At 43.0% G+C, this 27778-nt stretch overlaps 1 protein-coding gene across 2 annotated transcripts in view; it reads left to right on the forward strand.

The window, feature by feature from the left end:
* atad2b (ATPase family AAA domain containing 2B) overlaps positions 1-27778 on the forward strand; it is a 131541-nt gene that overhangs the window by 58916 nt on the left and 44847 nt on the right. The window contains exon 24 of one of the 2 annotated variants that reach the window (XM_061901005.1): positions 10734-10931. In XM_061901005.1, the coding sequence (XP_061756989.1) occupies positions 10734-10931 (198 nt within the window). The remainder of the gene's footprint in view (positions 1-10733; positions 10932-27778) is intronic. The other variant, XM_061901006.1, reaches the window with a different exon arrangement.

A 27778-nucleotide genomic window follows, 5' to 3' on the forward strand; every position in this document is an offset into this window, starting at 1 on the left:
ATGCCAGCAAAGCTTCGCTCGAAGCGCCACATATGCAGCATGAAGTACGCTGGTTCTGATTCTCTTGGGTCCATTCTGCTCCGACATTTCACCCTCTTTTTGTGCTGGATTCTATAACCAGCAGTCAATTCTCTGTATATTCAGCTTCAAAAAGATAAGGTTGTGAATCCTCATTTGTCCAAAAATAGTCATTTTTGTCATCTACTACAAATTGCGCCATGATTAGAATACACACATTTTTGTTGCCGGAAGTTGGAAGTGCGTTGCTATGGGCACGGAAATAATTGCGCCCAGGAAATAAGTTCCGGTCATGCTTAAAATGACCAAAATAAAGTGATTATTGTACATATTACATATTGTTATGAATGTGTCTGTTACTACATTTTATGCATATATATATATATATATATATATATATATATATATATATATAAATATATATATATATATATATATATATATATATATATATATATATGTGTGTGTGTGTATATATATGTATATGTGTGTGTATATATAAATGTATATGTGTGTGTATATATATGTGTATATGTGTGTGTATATATATGTATATATGTGTGTGTATATATATATGTATATATGTGTGTGTATATATATATGTATATATGTGTGTATATATATATGTATATATATATATACACACTCACACACATACAATATAAATTAGGACTGGGCAATATATCGATATACACAATATATCGCAAGTTTGTCTGTGCGATATAGAAAATGGCTATATCGTGACATTCGAGTATACGTTCTCACGCAGTTGCTTTTAGCTACGGGCATTACACTACAGGCTCTTCTCACTCGTTCTTGTGTCTGCTTCTCACAGGCAGTAAGCGCACCTCCTTACACACGTCACATACTGTCACGTCATACGTCACGTACGTATACGCCCTCGCGGAGCAGAGAGGGTGCAGCATGGGTAACGTTAGCTGTGATAGCAGAGCCGTGCGAGAGAAATAAGCTGCGAATGAAGGAAGAATAATTCCCATGAAAAACAGCACAGGGTCCATCGTCTGGTGGTGGTTTGAGAATATGTCGAACAGACAACCTCAATAAGTCAAGCATGCGGCAAAAGCGTTGCTATAAAAAGTAGCATAATTTGAAAAGTCACCTGCTAGAAAATGAAGAGTGCTTACTCTGCATGTCAACATCTCTGTTCAGTGCCACACGCCCGCACCATCATAATGCCAAGGCAAACATTTCCAGATCAACACCGTATGAAAAAATAGTCAACAACAGAATTTAATAACCTCCGTAGTAACCTACCACATAGTAAAGGACGAACACTATTTGATTTCCTACTAAGCAGCTCATTATTATTTGACACTTATAATGTCTCTGACAATCTTGCACTTTCTGTTTTGGAAATGGCATGAACGTTAATGTCATTGCTTAATAACTGTTTAATAAATACAGTTTTGGTCAATTGACTTAGTTGTGATTTCCTTCTCTGCATGAACGTTTAAAATGAGCGTATTTTAATGCAGTATGAACAAACATTTTTTAATATAGACACATAGAATCATCATACTGCTGTGATTATATGAATCAAGCGTTAATTCAAGGCCAAGGCAAAATATCGAGATATATATTGTGTATTGCGATATGGCCTAAAAATATTGAGATATATATATATCCGTACTTTTTGATACTTTTCTAAATAAAGGGGACCACAAAAAATGGCATTGGCTTTATTTTAACAAAAAGTCTTAGGGTACATTAATTATGTTTCTTATTGCAATGTTGTCATTAAAAAATAGTGAACGTACAAGACAACTTTTCTTTTAGTAGTGAGTAAACAAAATCTCCTAATTAGTCTGCTGACATGCGGTAACATATTGTGTCATTTATCATTCTATTATGATGTCAACATTATATAGGACAAACTGTAAAAATTAGTTATTAATCTACTTGTTAATTTACTGTTAATATCTGCTTATTTTTCCTTTGAACATGTTCTATCTACACTTCTGTTAAAATGTAATAATCACTTATTCTTCTGTTGTTTGATACTTTACATTAGTTTTAGATGATACCACAAATTTGGGTATCAATCCGATACCAAGTAGTTACAGGATCATAGATTGGTCATATTCAAAGTCCTCATGTGTCCAGGGACGTATTTCCTGAATTAGAATTAGACCGAAAGATAATGGCTCAGAATTAGACAGAAACATAATATATATTTTTTTCAAAACTAAAACAATTTTGTGATGACAAAAAATAACGGTGTAATCATAGTAATATCGACTAGATACTAGGGCTGGGCTATATGGCCTTTTATTAATATCTCAATATTTTTAGGCCATGTCACGATACACGATAAATATCTCAATATTTTGCCTTAGTCTTGAATGATCACTTGATGCATATAATCACAGCAGTATGATGATTCTATGTGTCTACATTAAAACATTATTCTTCATACTGTATTAATATATGCTCATTTTAAACTTTTATGCAGAGAGGGAAATAACTAAGTCAATTTACCAAAACTGTATTTATTAAACAGTTATTAAGCAGTGGCACAAACATCCATGTCATTTCAAAACAGAAAATGCAAGGTTGTCACAGACATTTTAAAACAAGCCAGTAGTTCACTTTTGTGCATGATTTCACCAAGATGACTTATCAAAACAACACTAAATTAAAGGCCTACTGAAATGAGATTTTCTTATTTTAACGGGGATAGCAGGTCCGTTCTATGTGTCATACTTGATCATTTCGCGATATTGCCATATTTTTTCTGAAAGGATTTAGTAGAGAACATTGACGATAAAGTTCGCAAATTTTGGTCGCTAATAAAAAAGCCTTGCCTGTACCGGAAGTAGCAGACGATGTGCGTGTGACGTCACGGGTTGTCGTGCTCCTCACATCCTCACATTGTTTATAATCATAGCCACCAGCAGCAAGAGTGATTCGGACCGAGAAGGCGACGATTTCCCTATTAATTTGAGCGAGGATGAAAGATTTGTGGATGAGGAAGGTTAGAGTGAAGCACTTAAAAAAAAAAAAAAAAAAAGGCAAGAGCAGTGAGAGCGATTCAGATGTTATAAGACACTTTTACTAGGATAATTCTGGAAAATCCCTTATCTGACTATTGTGTTACTAGTGTTTTAGTGAGATTAAAAAGTCATACCTGAAAGTCGGAGGGGTGTGTTGACCGCCAGTGTTTCGGATGGAAACCATGGAGGAGCCAAGAATGTCGCAGCTGCCTTTTTGAGAGCTGCTGCAGGAGGACGCAAGCTCTGCTGATCTCTCCTGTAAGAGCCGACTTATTACCACCATATTCTCACCGAAACCTGCCGGCTGACATGTGGTCGGGAAACATGTTCGCTTGACCGCTGTGTTCCATATTAAAGCTTAACAACAAACAAAGAAACACAGTCTGTGTTTTGGTTGCTAAAGGCGGTTGCAATCCACCGCTTTCCACCAACAGCATTCCTCTTTATAGTCTCCATTATTAATTGAACAAATTGCAAAAGATTCAGCAACACAGATGTCCAAAATACTGTGTAATTATGCAATGAAAAGAGACGACTTTTAGCTGTAAGTGGTGCTAGGCTAAAATGTCCGCTCAACCAATAATATCACAAGCACGCGTCAACATAAGCGTCATCATTCCGCGGCGTTTTCAAAATTGCAATTTAGTAAACTAAACCGGCCGTATTGGCTTGTGTTGCAATGTTAAGATTTCATCATTGATATATAAACTATCAGACTGCGTGGTCGGTCGGTAGTATTGGGTTTCAGTAGGCCTTTAAAGCGTACTTTTTGTACAGAACGCCACTACAATGGTTAAAAACAAATAAAGTGCACTTTTGTGCATGATTTCAATAAGTGTCAAATAAAAATGAGCTGCCTAATAGGAAATCAAATAGTGTATGTCCTTCACTATGTGGTAGGTTCCTGCGGATGTTATCTCCTTCTGTTGTTGACTTTTTTTTTCATTCTGTGTTGATCTGGAAATAGTTGGTTCGGCATTTTGTTGGTGTGGCACCGGCCGGAGATGTTGACATGTGGAGTTTCAACCACTCTTCATTCTCTAGCGGGTGACTTTTCAAATGATGCTACATTGGCAGTGCTGCTACTTTTTGTGGCACCGCTTTTGCCGCATTATTGTTGAACATATTTCCGCTTGAAGCCAAACCACCGCAAGACGATGGATCCTGTGCTGTTTTTCTTGGTTATTAATTCTTCCTCTGTTTTTTACCAAATTCGCACCTTCTCTCTCTCGTATTAACACCCGCACTGCACCGTTAGCATCACAGCTAACGTTACCATGTCGCTACCTGTCTGCTCCGGGGAGCTTGTGACTTTGCACACGTGACGTGTGTAAGAAGGTGCGCTTGTTTTACGTCTCTGTGAGAGGGAGGGACAAGAAAGAGTGGGAAACGCATGCAGTGTAACGCCTGCAGCTAATAGCAACTGCGTGAGAATGTATACTCGAATATCACGATAAAGTCATTTTCTATATTGTACAGAGACAAACCCGCGATATATCGAGTAAATGGATATATCGCTCTCTGAGCTGCCACCTTACCGTGTTAGAGGAGTTTGCGTGTCCCAATGATCCTAGGAGCTATATTGTCCGGGGGCTTTATGCCCCCTGGTAGGGTCTCCCAAGGCAAACAGGTTCTAGGTGAGGGATCAGACAAAGAGCAGTTCGAAGACCTTTATGAAGAAGAAAAAACATAGACCCAGATTTCCCTCGCCCGGACGCGGGTCACCGGGGCCTCCCTCTGGAGCCAGGCCCAGAGGTGGGGCACGATGGCGAGCGCCTGGTGGCCGGGCCTGTTCCCATGGGGCCCGGCCGGGCACAGCCCGAAGAGGCAACGTGGGTCACCCCTCCAATGGGCTCACCACCCATAGCAGGGGCCATAGAGGTCGGGTGCATTGTGAGCTGGGCGGCAGCCGAAGGCAGGGCACTTGGCGGTCCGATCCTCGGCTACAGAAGCTAGCTCTTGGGACGTGGAACGTCACCTCACTGGGGGGAAAAGAGATGGGCTAGTGCGCGAAGTTGAGAAGTTCCGGCTGGATATAGTCGGACTCACTTCGACGCACAGCAAGGGCTCTGGAACCACTTCTCTCGAGAGGGACTGGACCCTCTTCCACTCTGGCGTTGCCGGCAGTGAGAGGCGACGGGCTGGGGTGGCAATTCTTGTTGCCCCCCGGCTCAAAGCCTGCACGTTGGAGTTTAACCCGGTGGACGAAAGGGTAGCCTCCCTCCGCCTTCGGGTGGGGGGACGGGTCCTGACTGTTGTTTGTGCTTATGCACCAAACAGCAGTTCAGAGTACCCACCCTTTTTGGGAGCACTCGAGGGAGTACTGGAAAGTGCTCCCCCGGATGATTCCCTTGTCCTACTGGGCGACTTCAACGCTCACGTTGGCAATGACAGTGAAACCTGGAGAGGCGTGATTGGGAAGAATGGCCGCCCGGATCTGAACCCGAGTGGTGTTTTGTTATTGGACTTTTGTGCTCATCACAGTTTGTCCATAACAAACACCATGTTCAAACATAAGGGTGTCCATATGTGCACTTGGCACCAGGACACCCTAGGCCGCAGTTCCATGATCGACTTTGTAGTTGTGTCATCGGATTTGCGGCCTCATGTTTTGGACACTCGGGTGAAGAGAGGGGCGGAGCTTTCTACCGATCACCACCTAGTGGTGAGTTGGCTGCGATGGTGGGGGAGGATGCCGGACAGACCTGGGAGGCCCAAACGCATTGTGAGGGTCTGCTGGGAACATCTGGCAGAGTCTCCTGTCAGAGAAAGTTTCAATTCCCACCTCCGGAAGAACTTTGAAGATGTCACAAGGGAGGTGCTGGACATTGAGTCCGAGTGGACCATGTTCCGCACCTCTATTGTCGAGGCGGCTGATCGGAGCTGTGGCCGCAAGGTAGTTGGTGCTTGTCGGGGCGGCAATCCTAAAACCGCTTGGTGGACACCAGCGGTGAGGGATGCCGTCAAGCTGAAGAAGGAGTCCTATCGGGTCCTTTTGGCTCATAGGACTCCGGAGGCAGTGGACAGGTACCGACAGGCCAAGCGGTGTGCAGCTTCAGCGGTCGCTGAGGCAAAAACTCGGACATGGGAGGAGTTCGGGGAAGCCATGGAAAACGACTTCCGGACGGCTTCGAAGCGATTCTGGACCACCGTCCGCCGCCTCAGGAAGGGGAAGCAGTGCACTATCAACACCGTGTATGGTGCGGATGGTGTTCTGCTGACCTCGACTGCAGATGTTGTGGATAGGTGGAAGGAATACTTCAAAGACCTCCTCAATCCCACCAACACGTCTTCCTATGAGGAAGCAGTGCCTGACGAATTCTGTGGTGGACTCTCCTATTTCTGGGGCTGAGGTCGCTGAGGTAGTTAAAAAGCTCCTCGGTGGCAAGGCCCCAGGAGTGGATGAGGTCCGCCCGGAGTTCCTTAAGGCTCTGGATGCTGTGGGGCTGTCTTGGTTGACATCGGGGGCGGTACCTCTGGATTGGCAGACCGGGGTGGTGGTTCCTCTCTTTGAGAAGGGGGACCGGAGGGTGTTTTCCAACTATCGTGGGATCACACTCCTCAGCCTTCCCGGTGGGGTTTATTCGGGTGTACTGGAGAGGACGCTACGCCGGATAGTCGAGCCTCGGATTCAGGAGGAGCAGTGTGGTTTTCGTCCTGGTCGTGGAACTGTGGACCAGCTCTATACTCTCCGCAGGGTTCTTGAGGGTGCATGGGAGTTTGCCCAACCAGTCTACATGTGCTTCGTGGACTTGGAGAAGGCATTCGACCGTGTCCCTCGGGAAGTCCTGTGGGGAGTGCTCAGAGAGTATGGGGTATCGGACTGTCTTATTATGGCGGTCCGCTCCCTGTACGATCAGTGCCAGAGCTTGTTCCGCATTGCTGGCAGTAAGTCGAACACATTTCCAGTGAGGGTTGGACTCCGCCAAGGCTGTCCTTTGTCACCGAGTCTGTTCATAACTTTTATGGACAGAATTTCTAGACGCAGTCAAGGCGTTGAGGGGTTCCGGTTTGGTGACCGCAGGATTAGGTCTCTGCTTTTTGCAGATGATTTGGTCCTGATGGCTTCGTCTGACCGGGATCTTCAGTTCTCACTGGATCGGTTCGCAGCCGAGTGTGAAGCGACCGGAATGAGAATCAGGACCTCCAAGTCCGAGTCCATGGTTCTCGCCCGGAAAAGGGTGGAATGCCATCTCCGGGTTGGGGAGGTGACCTTGCCCCAAGTGGAGGAGTTCAAGTACCTAGGAGTCTTGTTCACGAGTGGGGGAAGAGTGGATCGTGAGATCGACAGGCGGATCGGTGCGGCGTCTTCAGTAACGCGGACGTTGTACCGATCCGTTGTGGTGAAGAAGGAGCTGAGCCGGAAGGCATAGCTCTCAATTTACCGGTCGATCTACGTTCCCATCCTCACCTATGGTCATGAGCTTTGGGTCATGACCGAAAGGATAAGATCACGGGTACAAGCGGCCGAAATGAGTTTCCTCCGCCGTGTGGCGGGGCTCTCCGTTAGAGATAGGGTGAGAAGCTCTGCCATCTGGGAGGAACTCAAAGTAAAGCCGCTGATCCTTCACATCGAGAGGAGCCAGATGAGGTGGTTCGGGCATCTGGTCAGGATGCCACCCGAACGCCTCCGTAGGGAGGTGTTTAGGGCACGTCCAACCGGTAGGAGGCCACGGGGAAGACCCAGGACACGTTGGGAAGACTGTCTCCCGGCTGGCCTGGGAACGCCTCGGGATCCCCCGGGAAGAGCTAGACGAAGTGGCTGGGGAGAGGGAAGTCTGGGTTTCCCTGCTTAGGCTGTTGCCCCCGCCACCCGACCACAGATAAGCGGAAGAAGATGGATGGATGGATATATCGCCCAGCTCTACTAGATACACTCCTCTACTTGGTATCATTACAGTGGATGTATGGTGTAGATCTACCCATGGCGTTTGTTTAAATAGTGATGCCGGTGAGCTACGGTGTGTAGTGAAGAATGTTTGGCTATTCCTAGTATTCCAGTGATAATTGTACTTGTAAGAAACTTTCTTTATTTGTCACTATGGAGACGAGGATTAGTGATTTAGAAGTAGCCAAAATACTGCAGACTGCGGATGGACGTTAGCCGTAGCTAGCGAGCTATGTCTTAAAGCACCTCTTCCTGAGGGCGTTTCAGAGTTATAACTTCACCTTAACCGTCAGTTTTTAGGCCAAAATGCATCCATTCTCCCTTTTCTGTCTACACACTTTCTGCTTGTAAGGACTCTGTGTTTGCGCGCTGCCGAACATGCGCCTCTGCTCGTAAAAAACAGCAATATCATGACGTGACGACGACGAGGCAGCAGGGTGTGGGGGACCAGTATTTTTTAGAGGCGGTATAGTTAAAGTACCACTGAGCGCCTTGCATGGCAGCTCCCTCCATCAGTGTGTGAATGTGTGTGTGAATGGGTACAGTAAATGTGGAAGTAGTGTCAAAGCGCTTTGAGTACTTTGAAGGTAGAAAAGCGCTATACAAGTACAACCCATATACTGAATATGATATATAATATAACATTGGGGTTTTGAAATTGTTTTAGAGAGATTTGAAGGCTACAATGGTGACTCCCATCTGCCGCATCTTGCAAGCGTTTTTTGTTTTCAGTATCCTAAAGTAAGACGTATGTGTTATTATCTCTGAGGGATAGTGAATGATATGCAAAATTCCAAAAAGAGAGCAGGTCCCCTTTAATTAAAGATCCTTTTGATTTCATAGCGCCACGTAAGGTACATTTTTATTATCTGTTTACCGTTTTCTGTTGGCACATTGACCAAAGTTGAATGGGTTTTAATCCTTTCTGTATAGCTATTTGTTCAAAAACTCTTATATTTGCTCACTATCAATTTAATTTGCAAGTTAAAGTGGCACAGGGGTTAGTGCATGTGCCTCACAAGACAAAGTTTGCATGTTCTCCCCGTTACTGCGTGGGTTCCCTCCGGCTAGTCCGGCTTCCCCCTACCACCAAACACGCACCTGGGGATAGGTTGATTGGCAACACTAATTTGGCCCTAGTTTGTGAATGTGAATGTTGTCTGTCTCTCTATGTTGGCCCTGCTATGAGGTGGCAACTTGTCCAGGGTGTACACCGCCTTCCGTCCGAATGCAGCTGAGATAGACTCCAGCACCCCCCGCCACCTCAAAAGGGACAAGCGGTAGAAAATGGATGGATGGATGGAGGTGAAATGTACTGACTTTTTAAATCCAGACAATGGCAACATTATGAAATACCAGCACATTATCAGTGGTGTGTCAGTGAGGAGTCATTTAAACTTCACTGCAAGTGTAAAAAGAAGTTAACCACTGTTGTTAATAATACAAAAATAAGTTAACTATTGCCAACAAAAAGTTTGAAATTGAAACTGTGGCATGTGGCGATACAGTAGTGTTATATTTATATAGCGCTATTCTCTAGTGACTCAAAGCACTTTACATAGTAAAACCCATTATCTAAGTTAGATTTAAACCACTGTGGGTGGCACTGGGATCAGGTGGATAACGTTTCTTGCCCAAAGACACAACAGCTGTGACTATGATGCAGAAGCGGGGATCATACCCAGAACACTCAGGTTGCTGGCACAGCCACTCTACCAACCGAGCTACGCCACCCCACAAGTGTCCCGAAAAAAAGTCTGGAAAAAAAAGCAATATGCACAGAAATAATGCTAAAAGGCTTGGAGGCTCCAACTTTAAATAATCTGTTGATTGGATATAAAAACGAATTATTGCTCCATTTAGGTAACATTATACAAATTCAAATAGTGGTCAAATGATGCATGCAAGCTCTTCGTTTTGTATACGGTCAATAATTAACCCGTGGCGGCATGCCACGTATGCAAGGCAGCACTGGTCTTAAGAAAATGGACTTGTCACATAAAAAGTGAATCCATTTGAACTTAAAATGTCTGAATGTTGGCTGAAGTGCATCCTGCTGTGCACGAATCTAAGCATATGCATGTGTGCATATGCAAGCAAATGTTAACCTTATAATCTAAAGCTCATAAAGAATTGGATAATGATGTTGCGTTTTGCGGTATAGCTCGTAAGTACAAGAGTGGTTGCTAATCTACAATACGCACAACTCTTAAGGTCCTGTTGACAAAGTAGTGGCCATATCTAGCCGTTAAAGGTGTTCCCCATCGTGTTTGCATGTACCCTTTTTATGAACTGAAAGCACATTATGCTTGATGAATAATGCAAGAGCCAGAGGTCAGCCCCTTAAGAATTGAACGTAGTGCTTTTTAAATATTTCATCCTTCAGTCAAGGTCCTTTTTTGTACAAAGCTATGCCGTCAGCGCCGTGTTCTCATGATGCTGAGTTGGTTTGTGCGTCCTGGGACTTGTTTCACTTCAAGTGAATGGAGACATTATAAAAATGGCGAGAATAAATGTCAGAAATCAAATCTCTCATTTGATTCAACTCCAGCTACTGTTTTAGATACCTGTCTCAATCCACCTGTCAGCATGAATTAAAAGACTTGGAGACACAGGAGCACTGCAGTCCACACATTCCAGCACAAACTTGTGGTCATGGGATTTGGATATTGCAGACCCAAAATACTCTCTTGCAGGGGCCCTGTTTTTCATTACAGATATACTAGTAATCCAATGCTACTCTAGATCCTATGTGTGTAGAAGCAAATATATGTGCACAGTACTCAGCCTAACTTAATCTTCTGTGGAAACAGCAGACCAGCAGACGCCAACACAGCCCGCAGCATCATCTCCAAGCACTCCAGTTACCAGAAAGAACCATGTTGCTGTTTCTGCTGCTGCTGCTGCTGCTGCTCATTCTTCTTCTGCTGCTGCTGCTGCTGCTGCTGTTGGGGAAGAGCAGACAAAGAGCAGCACTCAGGGTGAAGCTGCGGAGAAACCCTGTACCTCCAGTGAGTACTGCAAGATAATACTGTACACACACCTGAGACTAAATAAAGCTAAGCAGTCACATGGCTTCCATAGCCAGTAAACTCACACATTAAAGGATTGAATTTACTATCTTACTTAATTTATTGGCTGTAAATCACTAACCTGACACTTGCTAGACCCTTTTAGTCCGCTGAGCTCCACACAAGTGTCTGGGCTCGAAGGCATTGCAAACTCCTTCAAGATAGCAAAAAGTAATGAACCAATCAGGATCGCCGGGCGTGATTTAATAGATGTTACGTAGCGCCGAAGCGACTGTTTGATTCAAACAACAATGGCGGCACGCAGCACTAGCTGCGTCGTGTGCTGACATTGATTCTGCTATTGCAACTGTTTTGTCGAATCTATCGAATATTAATTATTTAAAGATGAACAAAGAACGGTTTTGAAGGCATTTATTGGTGGCAAGTATGTTTTGACTCTTCTTCCGACTGTGTTTGGATTTCCAAGCGTCGCTCTCATCAGCGTCACTTGTTGATTTCGATGTGAGTGGTTGAAGTAGCGTCTTCACGGTGGCAGAGGGGTTAGTGCGTCTGCCTCCCAGTACCAAGGTCCTGGGTAGTCCTGGGTTCAATCCCGGGTTCGGGATCTTTATGTTTGGAGTTAGCATGCCCTCCCCGTGACTGTGGGGGTTCCCTCCGGGTACTCCAGCTTCCTCCCACCAAAGACATGCACCTGGGGATAGGTTGATTGGCAAGATTAAAAATGGTCCCTAGTGTGTGAATGTGAGTGTGAATGTTGTTTGTCTATCTGTGTTGGCCCTGTGATTAGTTGGCGACTTGTTCAGGGTGTGAACCGCCTTCCGCTCGATTGTAGCTGAGATAGGCACCAGCGCCCCCCGCAACCCCAAAGGGAATAAGCGGTAGTAAATAGATGGATGGATGGTTGAAGTAGCACGTCATTCAAGATAATGGACAAGTGGTTTATCCAATCACATAATATATTTTTTTACAAGGCCCCGCCTTCTGAAATACATATCCTATTGAGAACTCCCAGATCCTTGTGTGGAGATCAGCGAACTACAAGGATCTGGCGAGAGTCAGGTTAGTAAATCACAGGGCACATTAGCTAATTAATACAATTAGTTTGCAGCATGGTGGTAATACAATAATACAGTCAAACACAATCCCTCCATGAATGCTTGTTGATTTCAGATTTGTTAGGATTTAAAGGAACATTTTCCCAAAGTGAAAAAAAACAACTAAATCAAGTAACGTTTTAACATTGTTAACAGTCATAAGTCAATAACTACTATTAATTCATCAGGGTGTAAATCATGTCTTGATGCCTGGTCGCAAGTGAATTGACATTTATGTCATCAAAAAAGATGACATTACAAAACCTAATGCTTTGAATATGGCTTCATGTTATTGGTTTTAGCTGTGCTGATGGAGGTGAAGTATGAATGAAGTATAAGGCCTGTCAAATCTTACCTTTTTTTTCTCCTTAAATTTCCAGTTGGCACACAAGTGTAACCGTAAGTTAACCACTAATGGGTACGAAAAGTTAGTTTTGCGTAATAGTCCCTAAAGAGAAACTGCACTTATTTTGGAATTTTGCCTATTGTTTGCAATCATTATGAGAGACGAGAACATATGTCTTTAGTTTTAAGATTTTAAAGATGATAAAAAACGCTTGGAAGAGGCAGGTATTGCGAGTCATTTTTGGAGCATTCAAAACGACTGCAAAACCCTCCATCAATGTTTTGCATACATACTGCAAGTCTATATATAATGGACATAACCGACATGTTCACAACAATATGTATTATGTTCATTATTTACCGTATTTGGATCATTTTAATCAATTGGGGAGACTGATGTTTTCAGCACATTGATTTCCATTTCCATAGCAGCACATGTCCGACTTCCAGCAACAAATGTGTATTCCTACTTCCGGAAACAAAGTCGTCTGTGTTTTAATCATGGCAGAATCAATAACTAACAACAGATGCGACTGTTTTTGGACAATTGAGGATTCACAACCTTATATTTTTGAAGCTAAAAATACAAAGGGTTAACTGCCTCTTCTTGAAGCGAACACGAAGGAAGAGTGAGATGTAGAAGTAGACGAAAGCTGAGAGAGTGAGGTGAAAGTAGCGACTTTATAAAGGTGGAACTTGGAGCTATTTGACATAAATGGACTGCTTTACCCAACTGAACTGAAAACAACAACCCCGGCCAGCTGGACCAAACGCACAACTGTCCATCAAGTGAGTCACACTTTAAATATTGATCATGATACACGCAGCAAACCAGGCTTCTTATTACAACTATAGTACATATGCTGTCGAGCTAACTGTGTACGAGCAAAACATAAAATTTAGGCTAAACCTTTACAGATACTGTAATATGATTGTTTAGATGATTGTTCATGTTTTTCAGTCAGTACAGAATGGTCTATTATTGCAGTATTGTGAATGACAAACCCAAACACATTTCGGGTTGTCGTCGAAGCAAACGTACACTTTCAATAGTTAGCTTTTACGGCTAATACCAAAGCTTGCCAATGTGTTAATAAGAGCTCCTCAAGTGTTCGCTCTTACAATACCAATGTTGCTACAGCTTGGTTATTATACAGGTTACGGAACGTAATGAAGTATTGTTGACCGTTTTTGAATGCATTTTTAAAGCGATTTAGAGGTAGAACTGATTGCTCCCATTAGCTTCATTGGTAACCACCAAGTATGAAACGATTTTTACAAGTTGGACTGCAAAAAAAAAACCTTTTGTCTTCTTGTCTCTCATAAGGATTGTGAAAGATAGGCAAAATTTCCCCCAAACAGTAGAGTTCCCCTTTTAAGGCTAATGGCGAGCAGTGAAGAAATCACACACGATCAACGCCATGTTTTTTTTATAATGAGTTCATGGTAAGTTCACAGCAAAAGTAGGAGAAAAGGAGTGCTTGATTTGGTTACCCTAACCCACCCACAGCACTGTACAGCTCATTGCAGCGTTTTTTGTATTTTATTTTATTATGGGTTATCGAAGCCAATATCAGATTTATCGCCGTGGCATCATAATTCTCTGCTTCTTTTTAAGTGCAGTGACACTAAAGTTCCATTCTTCTCCAGTTCGATAATCGTCTGTTTTTTTAATCAAAAAACTGACAATATATTTAGTACATATGCATACCAAATATAATGGTCATACAAGTCCTCCCTTTGCTTTTAGTCCTACACCCACCTATCCGCAAACAGCGGTGTCGTATTACTACATCCAGGTGTATTATACATGAACAGTGCACAGCACAAACACACTCTGGAATGTCAACGGGAGTAAGCGGCCTCATTAGCGAAGCTCTCCCCTCTCCTAACCACTCGGAACATAACCACACCGCAGGGCAATTACATTCCCACCTGTTGTAAATAACATGTGTCAGTGCAAAGCGGGTATGAGCATGGAAGGGGGAGGACGCAAACTAATAAGGATGTCACCTGGACCGCTCGTATTCAAAAATGTTCGATGGCTACCATCAGTACAGAGCAACTTTGTAATAGGATTTATATAATATGTACTCAATACTAGATGTATGGACACGTTTTGTATGACGTTCGTCTGTCTGGCACAAGATGGTGCCTGTCTACCATGAGCTAAGACATCTCTCTTGAGATATGAGAGGTCTCTCTGAGCCACCATGCTGTATGAGTCAGGGATTCATCAGTTTTCACATCTCAGCCATGCTTTAATGATGTATATGTAAATCAGACATTCATAATGATATTAGAATATGCCTGAAAATGCAAATACTTTCAAATGTTGTTCATATAATAAGCTACTGACAATAGCCAATCCATAAAGTTTATCGTCTTGGTCGGTGTCAACTCAAAAGTGAAAGATCTGTAGATCAAAGGATGCTGTGATCCATCCAGACCTACACCTCCCGCCACCTGAACAGTTTTTTCCCCTCGGCCATCAGGCACATGTACAATAACAAGATATGATAGCTCAGTTACAGCTCATGTTATTCTATTCTGTGTTATATGTGTTTTATGTTGCACAATTGCTCAAAGTAAAATTCCTAGTTTGTGAACCCGTTCTCAAACAATGGCAATACAAACTCTTCTGATTCTGAAGAATCTTACCTGATCAACTCCAGTCACTATGGAATTCCTTTGGCTGAAGTGAAGAATTGTTTGTCAGTTAATCTTTGTCAAACACAGATTGTTGCTGTGTTCTACTCTCTTATCTACAATCGTCACATTTGTTGGACTAACAGTACCACAGAAGCTTGTTGCAGGTAGTCATTACCGTCGTTCTCCTTCGGAAGCGCAATTAATTAGGCTGAGTCGGATGATTAATTTGTGACTTTGGCATCCTGTTCTCACCTGGGGCTCCTCAGCGGTACAGCTATTACGTTAATTGATCACTGTTTCACCCTAATGACATGACTCGACCCCACAGGCTGAAAGTGTCGCTACGTACATACATGCTCGCAAAATTGAACCCGACACCATCACGTAATTTATGGCTTGGGTGCCAGACTGCACCGCTCTGTGGAAAATGCGGAAACAGGCCATAATTTAAATGTAGACGTATATCCATTTTTTGTTTGTTTTTTTATCATTGTTTATTAATAGAATGCAATCACTTTTATTTCCGACACCTTAAAGTTCACCAATGTGTAGAAGAGACAAACTGAGTTTTAAAGCTTTCTCACTCGGGTTGCTGAAAAACTTTCCTGGCCAATGAGAATAATTGAGCTATAAGCAAAATAAATTCCACCCAAATGACAGCAGCTTCTTAAAATATGCCAAATCACTCCTGTTTGTGTGTGAGAGGTTCCTTGTTGTGTCATTTTGGATTAAGGTTAAAGAAACTATGCAGAACTTTCCACAATGTCACTGAAGAGGTTTTTTTAGTTTTCATTTTCAGGGCTGACCACTATCAAAGCAAGATTGCAGCTCTGCCTGTCACTTACACTCATCAAACCACACTATTATAATCTTTCTGGAAAACAAACGCCAGCCTTGCACTGTCAGTCAGTATTTTACTTTGTAGATTGCTATGACGTCTTCAGGGCACATCTATTTTTTTTTTCTTTCCTTACCAGTGTCACGTCTGTACTGGTGTTTTGAAAACGTTGGGCACCCATTATTTATGGCACTGTTGACTTAACTTTCTATAAGGTTCCGACACTTTTGAAAGTTAAAGTTATCATAAATCATTGCCTGCAGATGAAGGCCTATCTGCAGACTTTTCGGTATCTGACGTTCTGTAGTTGTTTTTTTTCCCTCAGGATATTCTTGCTGAGAGCTAGGATACAGTACAATCTTTTGAGCTATGGCAATATTTACACAACACTTTTTTGAAGGCTAAGTATATTTGTGAAGAAGGTGTGAAAAGCAAAAGCGGCTGACTAACCCGCCTTGCTGAGGATTGTTTTGCAGTCCTCCCCTCTTTTTTCCGCTTGCCACTCACTCACAGGAGGAGCGCAAGTCCCCGGGGGCCATTGGCTAGGCCCCAACTCAGGGTTCATTTGTGGTGCATCACCGCAAAGATCAAGTTCATTGCGAGTGCCATCCTTTCATTTATAATTGAGTCCCCCTTTCCTTATTCAGCCATGACATTTGCTTGCTCATGTCAGCCTCTGAACATGTTGCTACCGCCATTGATTGCCACACTCGATAGTGTATTTCATGAATGTCTGAAGTACAGCAGTAACTTTTCTTTCCTGTCTTTGGCTTCGTCAGCCTGCGCCGTTTTGCTGTCACTGTCCGCCAGTGTTTTTCCACTCAGAGGTTGACGGGTATTGTGCCTACACAACTGTTTGCAGAAGAGAAGAATAATGGTGGCGGCTCTGCATAATGTGTCTTTTGCATCAGTCAATAGCTCACCCAAGGCAACAGCCGCTAAGGCTCGCTCTCGTGGCTGGAGCACCGCTGTGTTTTGCCCTGCATCTTACATCACATTAAGCGGGCCTCCCCTCCCCGTTGCCAATGTCAATCCGTGGCGAGGCCTTGACGGGGTTTTTAAATTCATAATAAACACCCCGCTTCCCTTTTTATAGTCTGCTAAAGTACTGCATAAAAGGATGGCCTGGGTTTGATTTTTTTTTTCCTTTAAGGACCAAAAAGACAACAAGAACCCAAGAAATTGGTCATTAAGAGGAGACTTCAGAGAACAAGGAGCATTGTTGAAGATAATTCCTCTGGCTTGATTTAGTCATAGTTGTCTTTTCCATTTGCAAGAACATGAGACTTCCTGCGCCTCACCAAAGCAGTAAGTTCTGCCTTGTACTTAATGCGGTTTGGGGGACGCTATGATATCCTTACTCGTTTGTAATAGCAATTACAGCTTTTATCTGTGTTGTTTTTACTTGTTTGACAGCCGTCTAGCTAACTCCCTTAGGCAGTTGGCCACTCGTCACATTCGCTTGCTTTGGTCACTGTACGGAGGAAACTCATTTTGGCAGCTTGTTTCCATTATTAACAATGTCTGGTACAGACGGCAGGTGATAAATGGGACCCTTTTCCTTTGTCCGGGGCTAATATTAGAACATGCTCGAGAACAGCAAGTAGCAAAGCACCTATCTTCAATTGTGAGATTGCAGCATTATTTGTCATTATCTGGGCGTCGTTTTTTCCCCTCAAGAGTTTCTTCTCCAAGGCAATCTGGAGCTTTTAGGCACCAACCATAGCTGCCATTTGGTGTGCACAAATGCCTTTTGGATTTTTGCGGCACCAAGCGTGAAATTAATATAAATCCTTATCCATCCTGCCTAATGCTTCTACATATTGTTTTGGCTGCTGTTCACATGGCATCCCCCAAGAAAGACCATAAAATTAATGTATTCAAGCATGCAAGCTCACTTCTCTCTACACCCCTAAAGAGATGTGACTCACATTATACCACCCTGTAAGAATTTTAAATGTGCACTGACTGTTTTTAATTATATCAAATTACTTCCTGAACCACACTTATCTGCACTAATAGTCGACATAGCAATTAAATCTCAACATTGAGGTGTATTTTCCTCTCTAACATAGCTGGCCCCTTTCCGGCTAACTAGTCATTAACACATGTCATTACAGTCAAGGGCAGTTCCCTAATTTATTAGCGTTTCCAAAGGCTGACTCCTATCCCTCTATGGTTAATTGTTATTCATCTTATCAGCAGATACTAATGGCCCTGTAAACTTGCACCTTTAACGCGACAAATTTAGGTAAAAGCTTCAAACTGCAAGAGCGTTAGCTTTTATAGTAGCCTCATCACGCTGACTCGAGTCTTTGAGGTCAAGTTTTACATTAGGTTTCCTCATCAGATTCAAAAAAATTAACAATACATTACAAATTATTTTTTCCAGACACCCAAAAATGTGAACACAAAACACATTTTATTGAGAATAATTACATTTTCACGTGCAGGATTGATACATTAAATAGAAAGATGAACATTTAACATTTTGTTTACCTTTACTGAAGACTCTTGTCATATACAGTGGAGAGGGCGAAGACGAGTGGAGAGTCACACAGACGCCACGTTTGTATTTTTTCTATGAGTTCTTTATCAAGTTCAACTTTATCGAAGTGATGGCACTCGCTATATTCTTTACTCTTTTTTTGCAGTCATAATCACATGAAAGTGACCTGTACAAAAACCGAGGTACCACTGTATTATTGAATTCTGTTTTTCAAACAGAACAAGTCTATTAACTACTTCTGTTGTGATCTGGCGGTATGCAAAAAAATATATATATAATTCGAAACAAAAGCACTGATGTTTGTTGTGTTTTTTTAGGGATACATTAGATATATTTATTTTCAAGACCGATAACCAATACAGAGTTTTCCTCTAGGTAGCCAATAAAAATGTGGCGCTGGGTCGTGGCTAAGGGCGCGGTCAACATGTCACACTTTCAGTGACTAATTCATAATTTTTCACTAGTCAACAGTGCCCTATTGATAATAATAATAATAATGGATTAGATTTAGAGAATAGAGAAAGAGAATAGAGTTTTATTGTCATTATTGCAATGAACAGGTTCAAAGAACAACGAAATTGGAGCAGCTCCTCCTAAGGTGCATATACAATATGGTAGTATAAATTTAAAAAAATAAATAAAATAAATACATAAATAAAAAATAAATTAAAAAAAAAAGATAGAGATGACAGATGAATCTATGTATACATACATAAAACATTATTTCACATTGTAGTCCAAAAAAATAGAAAAACATTTAAACATTACACATGAGGACATGATGGACATATGGACACTCAGTGCCTGTTTAGTGCTACTATGGCTCTTGGGTAAAAGCTATTTTTTAGTCTATTGGTGCTCGCTTTTAGCACCCTGTAGCGTCTGCCTGAGGGTAGCAGTTCCAGGTGGCTGTGCCCGGGGTGGAATGGGTCTTTCAGGATGCTCTGTGCTTTCCTGAGACAGCGGGAGCTGTACAGGTCAGCAAGGGAGGGGAGGGGGCATCCGATTAACTTCTGGGCGGTCTTTATGACTCTCTGGAGCGCCGTTCTCTCTGCGGCCGTGCAGCTGCTGAACCACACGCAGATGCAGTAGGTCAGGATGCTCTCAATGGAGCACCGGTAGAAGGACACCAGCAGTTCCTGTGAGAGGTGGTTGTTCCTGAGTATTCTCAGGAAGTGCAGTCTCTGGCGTGCCTTCTTGATGGTAGCCGTGGTGTTGGTGCTCCAGGATAGGTCGTTGGCCAGGTGGACTCCCAGGGAGCGGAAGTCGGAGACCCTCTCCACACAGTCACCACTGATGATCAGGGGCAGGATGTCCGTTTTTTTCCTCCTGAAGTCTATGACCAGCTCCTTGGTCTTGGAGGTGTTCAGGGCCAGGTTGTTGACTTTGCACCAATCCGACAGCTTCTCCACCTCATCCCGATATGCAGCCTCGTCTCCCTCCGAGATGAGCCCCACTACGGTGGTGTCATCCGCAAATTTGATGATGGAGTTGCTGGAGTGGGCAGGTGTGCAGTCGTATGTGTAGATGGAGTAGAGAAGGGGGCTCAGCACGCAGCCTTGTGGAGAGCCGGTACTGAGGTGCAGGCTTGATGACATGTGGCGACCCAACTGCACCCTCTGGGGGCGGTTGGATAAGAAGTCCTTAATCCACATGCAGATGGAGTTCGAGAGACCCAGGTCTGACAGTTTGGACACCAGTCTATCAGGAATAATGGTGTTAAATGCCGAGCTATAATCCACAAAAAGCAGCCGCACGTAGCTTCCCCCCGTCTCCAGGTGACCCAGGGAGGAGTGTAGGGCTGTGGCGATGGCGTCCTCTGTGGACCTGTTGGCTCTGTAGGCAAACTGGTGTGGGTCGAGCTCGGGAGGGAGGACTGAGGTGATATGGGTCCGTACCAGCTTCTCGAAGCACTTCATAGCTATAGGTGTAAGTGCAACTGGACGGTAGTCATTCAGACATCTGACAGAGTTCTTCTTCGGCACCGGGATTATTGTGGAAGTCTTCAGGCATGATGGGATGACGGCCTGGGAGAGGGACTGGGTGAAGATCTTCGTAAATACTCCGGCCAGCTGGTCTGCACAGTCTCTTAGTACCTGTCCCGGGACTCCATCTGGGCCCGTAGCCTTCCTCGGGTTCACTGCCTTCAGCGTGCGTCTCACCTCATGCTCCTCCAGTATAAGGGTGCAGCTGCTTTGGGTGTTGGGTGGAACTGTTGTGACGGCTGCAGGTGTTTTTCTCTCAAATCGGGCGAAGAAGCTGTTTAACTCCCCCGCTCGAGAGGCGTCGCCGTCAGCCGAAGGGTTACTGGGTCTGAAGTTGGTCATGTCTTTTATTCCTTTCCATACCTCCTTGGTGTTGTTGCTCTGCAGGTGGGCTTCCATTTTCCTCCTATGTTCGGCTTTTGCCTCTCTGATGCCTCTCTTCAGATTGGCTCTGGCAGCACTGTAGAGTGCCAGGTCCTGCGCTTTGAAGGCACTGTCTCTCTCTTTGAGTAAGCCCTGGACTGTTTTTGTCATCCAGGGCTTCCTGTTGGGGTAGACTCGGATGCGCTTGTCCACTGTGACAGTGTCTATGCAGTGTTTGATGTACCCCAGGACTGCTTCTGTGTACTGCTCCAAGTCTGGGTTTTCAAAAACTGACCAGTCTGTTGTATCAAAGCAGTCCTGCAGCTGTTCCATGGCTCCCTCCGGCCATGTTTTGACCGTTTTGGTTGTGATAGGAGCACTTTTTCTTATTGGTGTGTAAGCTGGCAAAAGGAGCAGGGATATGTGGTCAGACTTGCCTAATTGGGGAAGTTGTTTGGCTCTATATCCTTTTTTTATGTTGGAATAGACTTTGTCCAGTGTGTTAGCTCCCCTCGTAGCACACTTCACATGCTGGTGAAGTTTGGGGAGCACTTTTTTCAGGTCGACATGATTAAAGTCCCCCGCTATGATGTGGATGCCGTCGGGATATTTGTTCTGTTGTGCACTGATTGTATCGTGCAACAGAGCTAGCGCCGTGCTAGCGTTAGCATCGGGAGCTATATACACGTTTGTGATCAGGACAGCAGAGTGCTCCCTGGCTAGATGGAAGGGTCGGCATTTAACTGTAAAATATTCCAGATCTTGGGAACAGTGGCTGTTAACTACCTTTGAATCAGAAGTCCACTTGTTGTTTAGGTAGGTTAGCAGTCCACCCCCACGCCGCTTGCCGGAAGACACTGCGTTTCTGTCCTGTCTGTGTGCTGTGTGACCGGTTAGCTCCATGCTAGCGTCGGGTATTGAGGACGTTAGCCAGGTTTCCGTAAACAATAGGGCGCAGCTGTCCATCACAGTGTTTTGTGCTACACGGAGCCTCACCTCGTCCATCTTGTCCTCTTCACCATGAGGAGCGAGCGACCTCGCATTAGCCAGGAATAGACTTGGTATCGGTGGTCTGTTTGGGTTCATTTTTAGTCTGGCTAACACGCCGCCCCTTCGGCCACGGCGTCTTCGCCTCCGCCTCCTCCTCGCCGGGCACAGTAGCCATGGAGCTCCAGGGCTACGTGCTAACTCCTCTGGGATGTTGTGTCGGCTTGTAAAATCCACCGAAATAGTCTGCTCAGACCGCAATCCAATCTCCAACAAATCGTTTCGGCTGTACATAACCTTCGCCCAGCAAGTTGCTGACTGGGCTAGTAATAAACTATATAAAAACAATAAAAACAATGCACCTAAGGGGAGAGCCTGAAACGTCGCGTCCATGCGCGCCGCCATTTTCAGATTAATATTATAATTATAATTTATATCGCGCTTTTCTATTGTTATATACTCAAAGCGCTCACAGAGAAGTGGGAACCCATCATTCATTCACACCTGGTGGTGGTAAGCTACATCTGTAGCCACAGCTGCCCTGGGGCAGACTGACGGAAGCGTGGCTGCCAGTTTGCGCCTACGGCCCCTCCGACCACCACCAATCATTCATTCATCATTCATTCACCGGTGTGAGCGGCACCGGGGGCAAAGGGTGAAGTGTCCTGCCCAAGGACACAACGGCAGCGACTTTGATGTCCATAGGTGGGAAGCGAACCTGCAACCCTCAGGTCTCTGGCACGGCCGCTCTACCCACTACGCCATGCCGCCCCTGATAAGCTATACATATCCAATATTTTGCTTAAATTTTTCTCGTTAAAAAACCCCTCATTTTTAAGGTGTGGCAGTTTATTTTTTGCCATGGCTCTGCGCCACAATCATGTAGAGGAAACCTACATAAATACGTTTTCTGAAAATGTATTAATATCTGTTATTTTTCAAATGTAGATATAATTGTAGTGTGTGGAAACCTTTCTTTGCGGTTGTTTTTGGGGCAGTTTTGTGGCTTACAAAACAGTGTCGTGGCTATCTTGCAATTTCAGTTGGCTGATACGGTTTAATGTGTTGAATTATGATGTTTCTTCAATGCAGAGTGTTTGCAGAACATTTGATTCAAATACCAAACAATTAAAGAGTTAAACACGATCAACGCCATGTTTTTTTTTTAAAGTGAGCTTACGCGAAGTTGACAGCAAAGGGCTGAGAAAAAAATAAGTGCTCATCGTAATCCACCAAACAGCACAGTGCAAACAATCTTACCTCATCAAAGCTACACCACGATTTCTTGCTCACTGTACAAAAAGATATAATGGAAACATAATTAAATGTACAGAGAATGTACTGCTGAGCAGTTATTACTGTTGGAAAATACAACATTTATGACCACTAAAGAGCAGCTTTTATCAGTCTGTACTTATTCGGGTCAGACATCTCTAAATAGTGTTTGCAGCTGCCTGTGCATCAGGGCAGGATGCACCACAGGTACCGTCTAAACACTGACTGTTACCTGAACAGAGTGAAGGGAAGACTAAAATGGATTCCCTTGACGAAAATGCAGAATCTGCCGAGTTCTGGTATCTCTAGTGGTGCTGTTATTATGCACAGGATTGAAAAATGTTGTTTTGTGTGAGAGTGAAATTGCAAATTTTGAGATGCATTTCAGTCAGTCATAGTTGCGTTCTACAAATGTCACAACGAAGACTCAGCGATTCTATCAAGCAAGATGCCATTAACCCCAGATATGCAGTGAAAGTAAAATTGAACAAACGCGGCCGCGTGAGTCTGCGTGAGATACGGAGGCGATGAACAATTGAGTGAATTGACTGATCGCCTTCATTTCCAGAAGCAAGGATGGTATCATTTATTGATCGGGACATTTCATTAAGTGTCAGCGCAAAAGTGTCACACTCCTTGACAAATTGCCGTCTTCCATTTTATGAGCCCGCAGCCCTGAATCACCATCACAGTCTTGGAAGCTTTCTTTGCAAACTACAGTGTTTTCTGTCTTGGCAACTTTCGGCTGTCCATCCTTCCTTTTGCGTTCTCTCCAGGCACACATCTAGTGATATTATTCCGAAGTACTTTGATGAGTTCATGCACAGTACCAGTAAAAAGTCCAAACTGCCTCGCCCAATACAGTTGGTTACATCACGTAAATCAACATTTGGAAAGACATTTCTCATTAGTGTTAACTATTTGATAACAATACAAAGCAAGGCTACATCCCCAAACTCATACCCTTGTAAAGTGATACTTCAGGATGCAAGTGCCACAGATCACGAGTCTTTCGAGATACAAACTGTCGCTCAGCTAATTGTTACGCTTTAGGTTAAGAGCAAATATTTAAGAATCTCGTAAGACCAAAAAACCTGGTTTTACGTGTTAGCAATAGCTCATAGCTAGAGATTGACATGGAGGCGGTGTGTCTCGGTTGGTAGAGCAGCTGTGCCAGTAACTAGTGGGTTTCAGATTCGATTCCACTTCAGCCATCCTCGTCAGTGCAGTTTTGTCCACTTTACCCAACTGCTCCCAGTTCCACCCACACTGTTTTAAATGTAGGTAGGTAATAGGTTTCGCAATGCAAAGCAATAATTTACTTTCAAAAATATTTGGCTTTATGCAGCCACACTCTATCAGAGCTTTTGCCTACATCATTCTCCTAAAGTGAAGAAATAACTAACAAATTATACATTGTAGAGGTGGGGGAAGTAATCGATTTTTAGATTCATCGCAATTCATACATGCATGATTATAAAATCGATTAGTAAATGTCAATAACAATAATCGATGTATTTTTTGTAAATATAGTAATGCAAACAGTCCTAAAATTTGGCTGACTGCAGGGAGCTAACTCACCGAGAGATCCAACCATCTCCTTTATTATCGGGCATATATGTTCCAGTTTTGCACGCGTTTTTATTAATTTAGTAAATGTGAGAATAAATGTAACTGTTTATTAAAAAATGCACTGTTTTATAAAGTTGAAAGTGATAAACGCTTATTTAGTGAAACAAAAAGAAATGTAAAATTGTATCAATATACATAAAATTAAAGATGCATCAATAATTGTTTTTTTTAATCGAATCGTAGCTCGTGAATCGTAAATGTAATCGAATCATGAGGTGTTCAAAGATTCGCAACTCTAATACTGTGTTAATAATGTAATGTAATCCTAATACATAACCATTTAAAATAATAGAAAATATGGGTAGTATGGGGAACATATTCACCGATAATTAGTTGCTTATTAAAATAACAAAGACTTCATTTGGAGTTATTTGGACACTTCTCCCGTCCAAAGGCAAAACCCAATAACTCAATTTTGGTCAAAACTGAGCTGATAATAATTTTGGAGTTCCTAGGTGATATGCTTTACATTAGTGTATGCGATATTGTAATTTGTTCCGTAAGTAAGCTGTTACGCGCATGGCAGGATCTAGCAACTACCACATAACCTTGTAGATACAACAGAAAAACCTAGTATCTCAAGGGACCAATCGGAGCTTCTTTGTCAGTCGCCTTATTGTCTTTAATGAGACATTTGCACGAATGGGGGCCGACGGTCAACCTGATTTTGTGATATTATGGCACGAGGGGATATTTGGAAGATTGGGCCAGGACGTTGCAAGCACCTTCATTAAATGTATTGTTCTTGATTCTTCCCCTCGCATACTCTTTAGGGCAGATAACTGTGGAGGTCAAAATAAAAACTGGACTCTGTACACGGCTCTTGCCCAATGTGCCCAATGGGGCCCACCCGAGATTGTGATAAAATATCTGGAGAAAGGGCACACGTTCATGAGAGCAGATTCAATCCATGGCTCAATCGGCAAGAAAATGAAAGCTCAAGAAAACATCTATAGGTTTGATGACTTTGTAGATCTTTGTAAGACAACATCAAGATAGATTGGTTTTCCTTTGTTTTCTCAAAATCAGCTAGAAGTGGGTTAGTAGGTTTTGCCTTTGGACGGGAGACTAAGGGAACATATAAGGGTTAGTATAAGGGTTAAGGTTACTAATAAGCAATAATTCTGAGGTTATTGAGGGAAGACTCCTAGTCAATGGCTTACTGGTTGTATAATAAGGCCATTCAGAATACAGCATTAATAAGTACTTAATGACTAATTAAAAACCAATATGTTACTAATTTGCATGTTAATAAGCAACTAATTAATGATGAATATTTGTTCCCCATACTAAAGTGTTACCAAAATAGGATTTCTCATTACTGTAGAATTGTTTATCAATGTACTGTAATTGGAAGATAAATAACTTTATCCTAAATAAATAAACAACAAATTAAATTGACTAATTTCTGGAGGTAAACATTTCACGTAAATAGACATTAAACATCTTAGTGTATTTTTTTTCTCAGTTGGAAAAATTAGGTCTGACGTTTTTTTTGTTCGTTGTTGTCATGAGATCATGGCCTTAGTTAGTAATACCGTCTACATTTTTCATTACCGAAAAACCATAATTTATTAATGCATTTTAGGCAACATTGCTTACTTCCTGGAAACAATGTCACAGCAGCGCTGGCGCATGCACATTAGCGTTGTTTGGCTTGAAAATCATGGCGGAACAAACTACACGGACTTTGCCACGGAAATTTCCCCACGGAATAGACCGAGCCGAGCGCTTGGTTTAAATTAATTTTCCCTCGCTTCATTTTCGTGGAGTCTCGGCGTGCGTTTAAGAGCGCAAAGCTGTTTTTAGATGGCGACAGGTGTCAACAATATTACAGATTGACCATGTGTCCCACTGTAAAAGTATACAGCGAAGGAGAAAACTAATTGATGTTGCTTTTATTTTTTTCAACACAGCGTCCATCAGCTGTGACTGAGAATTAATGACATGAGGAAACATGCAGCAGTCGATGTGTCGGAAGGTTCAAGTTTATTTGTAACATGCAGACTACACCACAGTGAAATGCTTTTCTCCATGCTCTTCAGATACTGTGTACAGTGGGATCCAAACACTAGTTGCAGAATCTAATACACTAAATACAAAAAAATACAAAAACTTGAATAGCTCTGATGTACATTAATTACAAGACAATTAAGTTGCACAATTAGTCACAGAAGTTATGGTAGAAGTATCAGTACAAGTAGAAGAACAGTAGTCAAATACAGTACCAGTGCAATATCAAATAGTGTAACAGTATATACAGTATAAGAAGGAACAAATATAAAGGTGTCTACAGTTCTTTGGCAGTTGAGTAGTGACAGTAGTATGAACAAAAGTAATGGAACAGTATGACTTCTTTATACTCTTGTTTTTACATTATTTTTACATTATTTACAATCATTGAATGAAAACTATTGTAGTCCGGTAATTACAGTGGTATGTAAAGTGTTTTTACATAATATTTTACATTATTTACAATCATTGAGTGAAGAGTTTTGTAGTCCGGTAATTACAGTGGTAAGTAAAGTGATCTTGTGCGTACAGTTTTGTGCAATTGTGATAAGTGTTAATCAGCGATGCAGTTGAGCAGTCTGATGGCTTGGGGATAGAAGCTCTTCCTGAGTCTCTCCGTGTTGGCCTTGAGACTCCGGTAGCGCTTGCCTGACTGAAGCAAAGAGAAGAGGCAGTTTCTTCGGTGGCTATAGTCCCTCTCAATCCTCTTGGCCTTGGATCTACACCGCCTGGTGTAGATGTTGCAGACGGTTGGGAGCACACCTCCGATGGTGCGCTCGGCTGATCTGGCCACTCTCTGCAGTCTGTTGCCGTCGTGTGCGGTGCTATTCCCATACTAGGAGGTGATGTTTCCAGTCATGACACTCTCTGTTGTGCATAAGTAGAAGTTTCTTAGGATCTTGTGGTTTAGCTTGACCTTCCTCAGTCTCCTGAGGAAGTACAGACGCTGTCGTGCCTTTTTCACCACTTAGTCTGTGTGTGGTCCAGTAGAGGTCTTCTAATATTGTCACTTTAAGGTATTTGAAGTTTGTCACTCTCTCGACCGGCGTCCCTTCTATGCTAAGGGGACTGTAGTTCCTTGCCTCCCGTCTCTTAAAATCCACTATGATCTCCTTGGTCTTGCTGACGTTCAG

The sequence above is a fragment of the Nerophis ophidion genome, linkage group LG05 (assembly GCF_033978795.1).
Source record: "Nerophis ophidion isolate RoL-2023_Sa linkage group LG05, RoL_Noph_v1.0, whole genome shotgun sequence".
Taxonomy (NCBI): domain Eukaryota; kingdom Metazoa; phylum Chordata; class Actinopteri; order Syngnathiformes; family Syngnathidae; genus Nerophis; species Nerophis ophidion.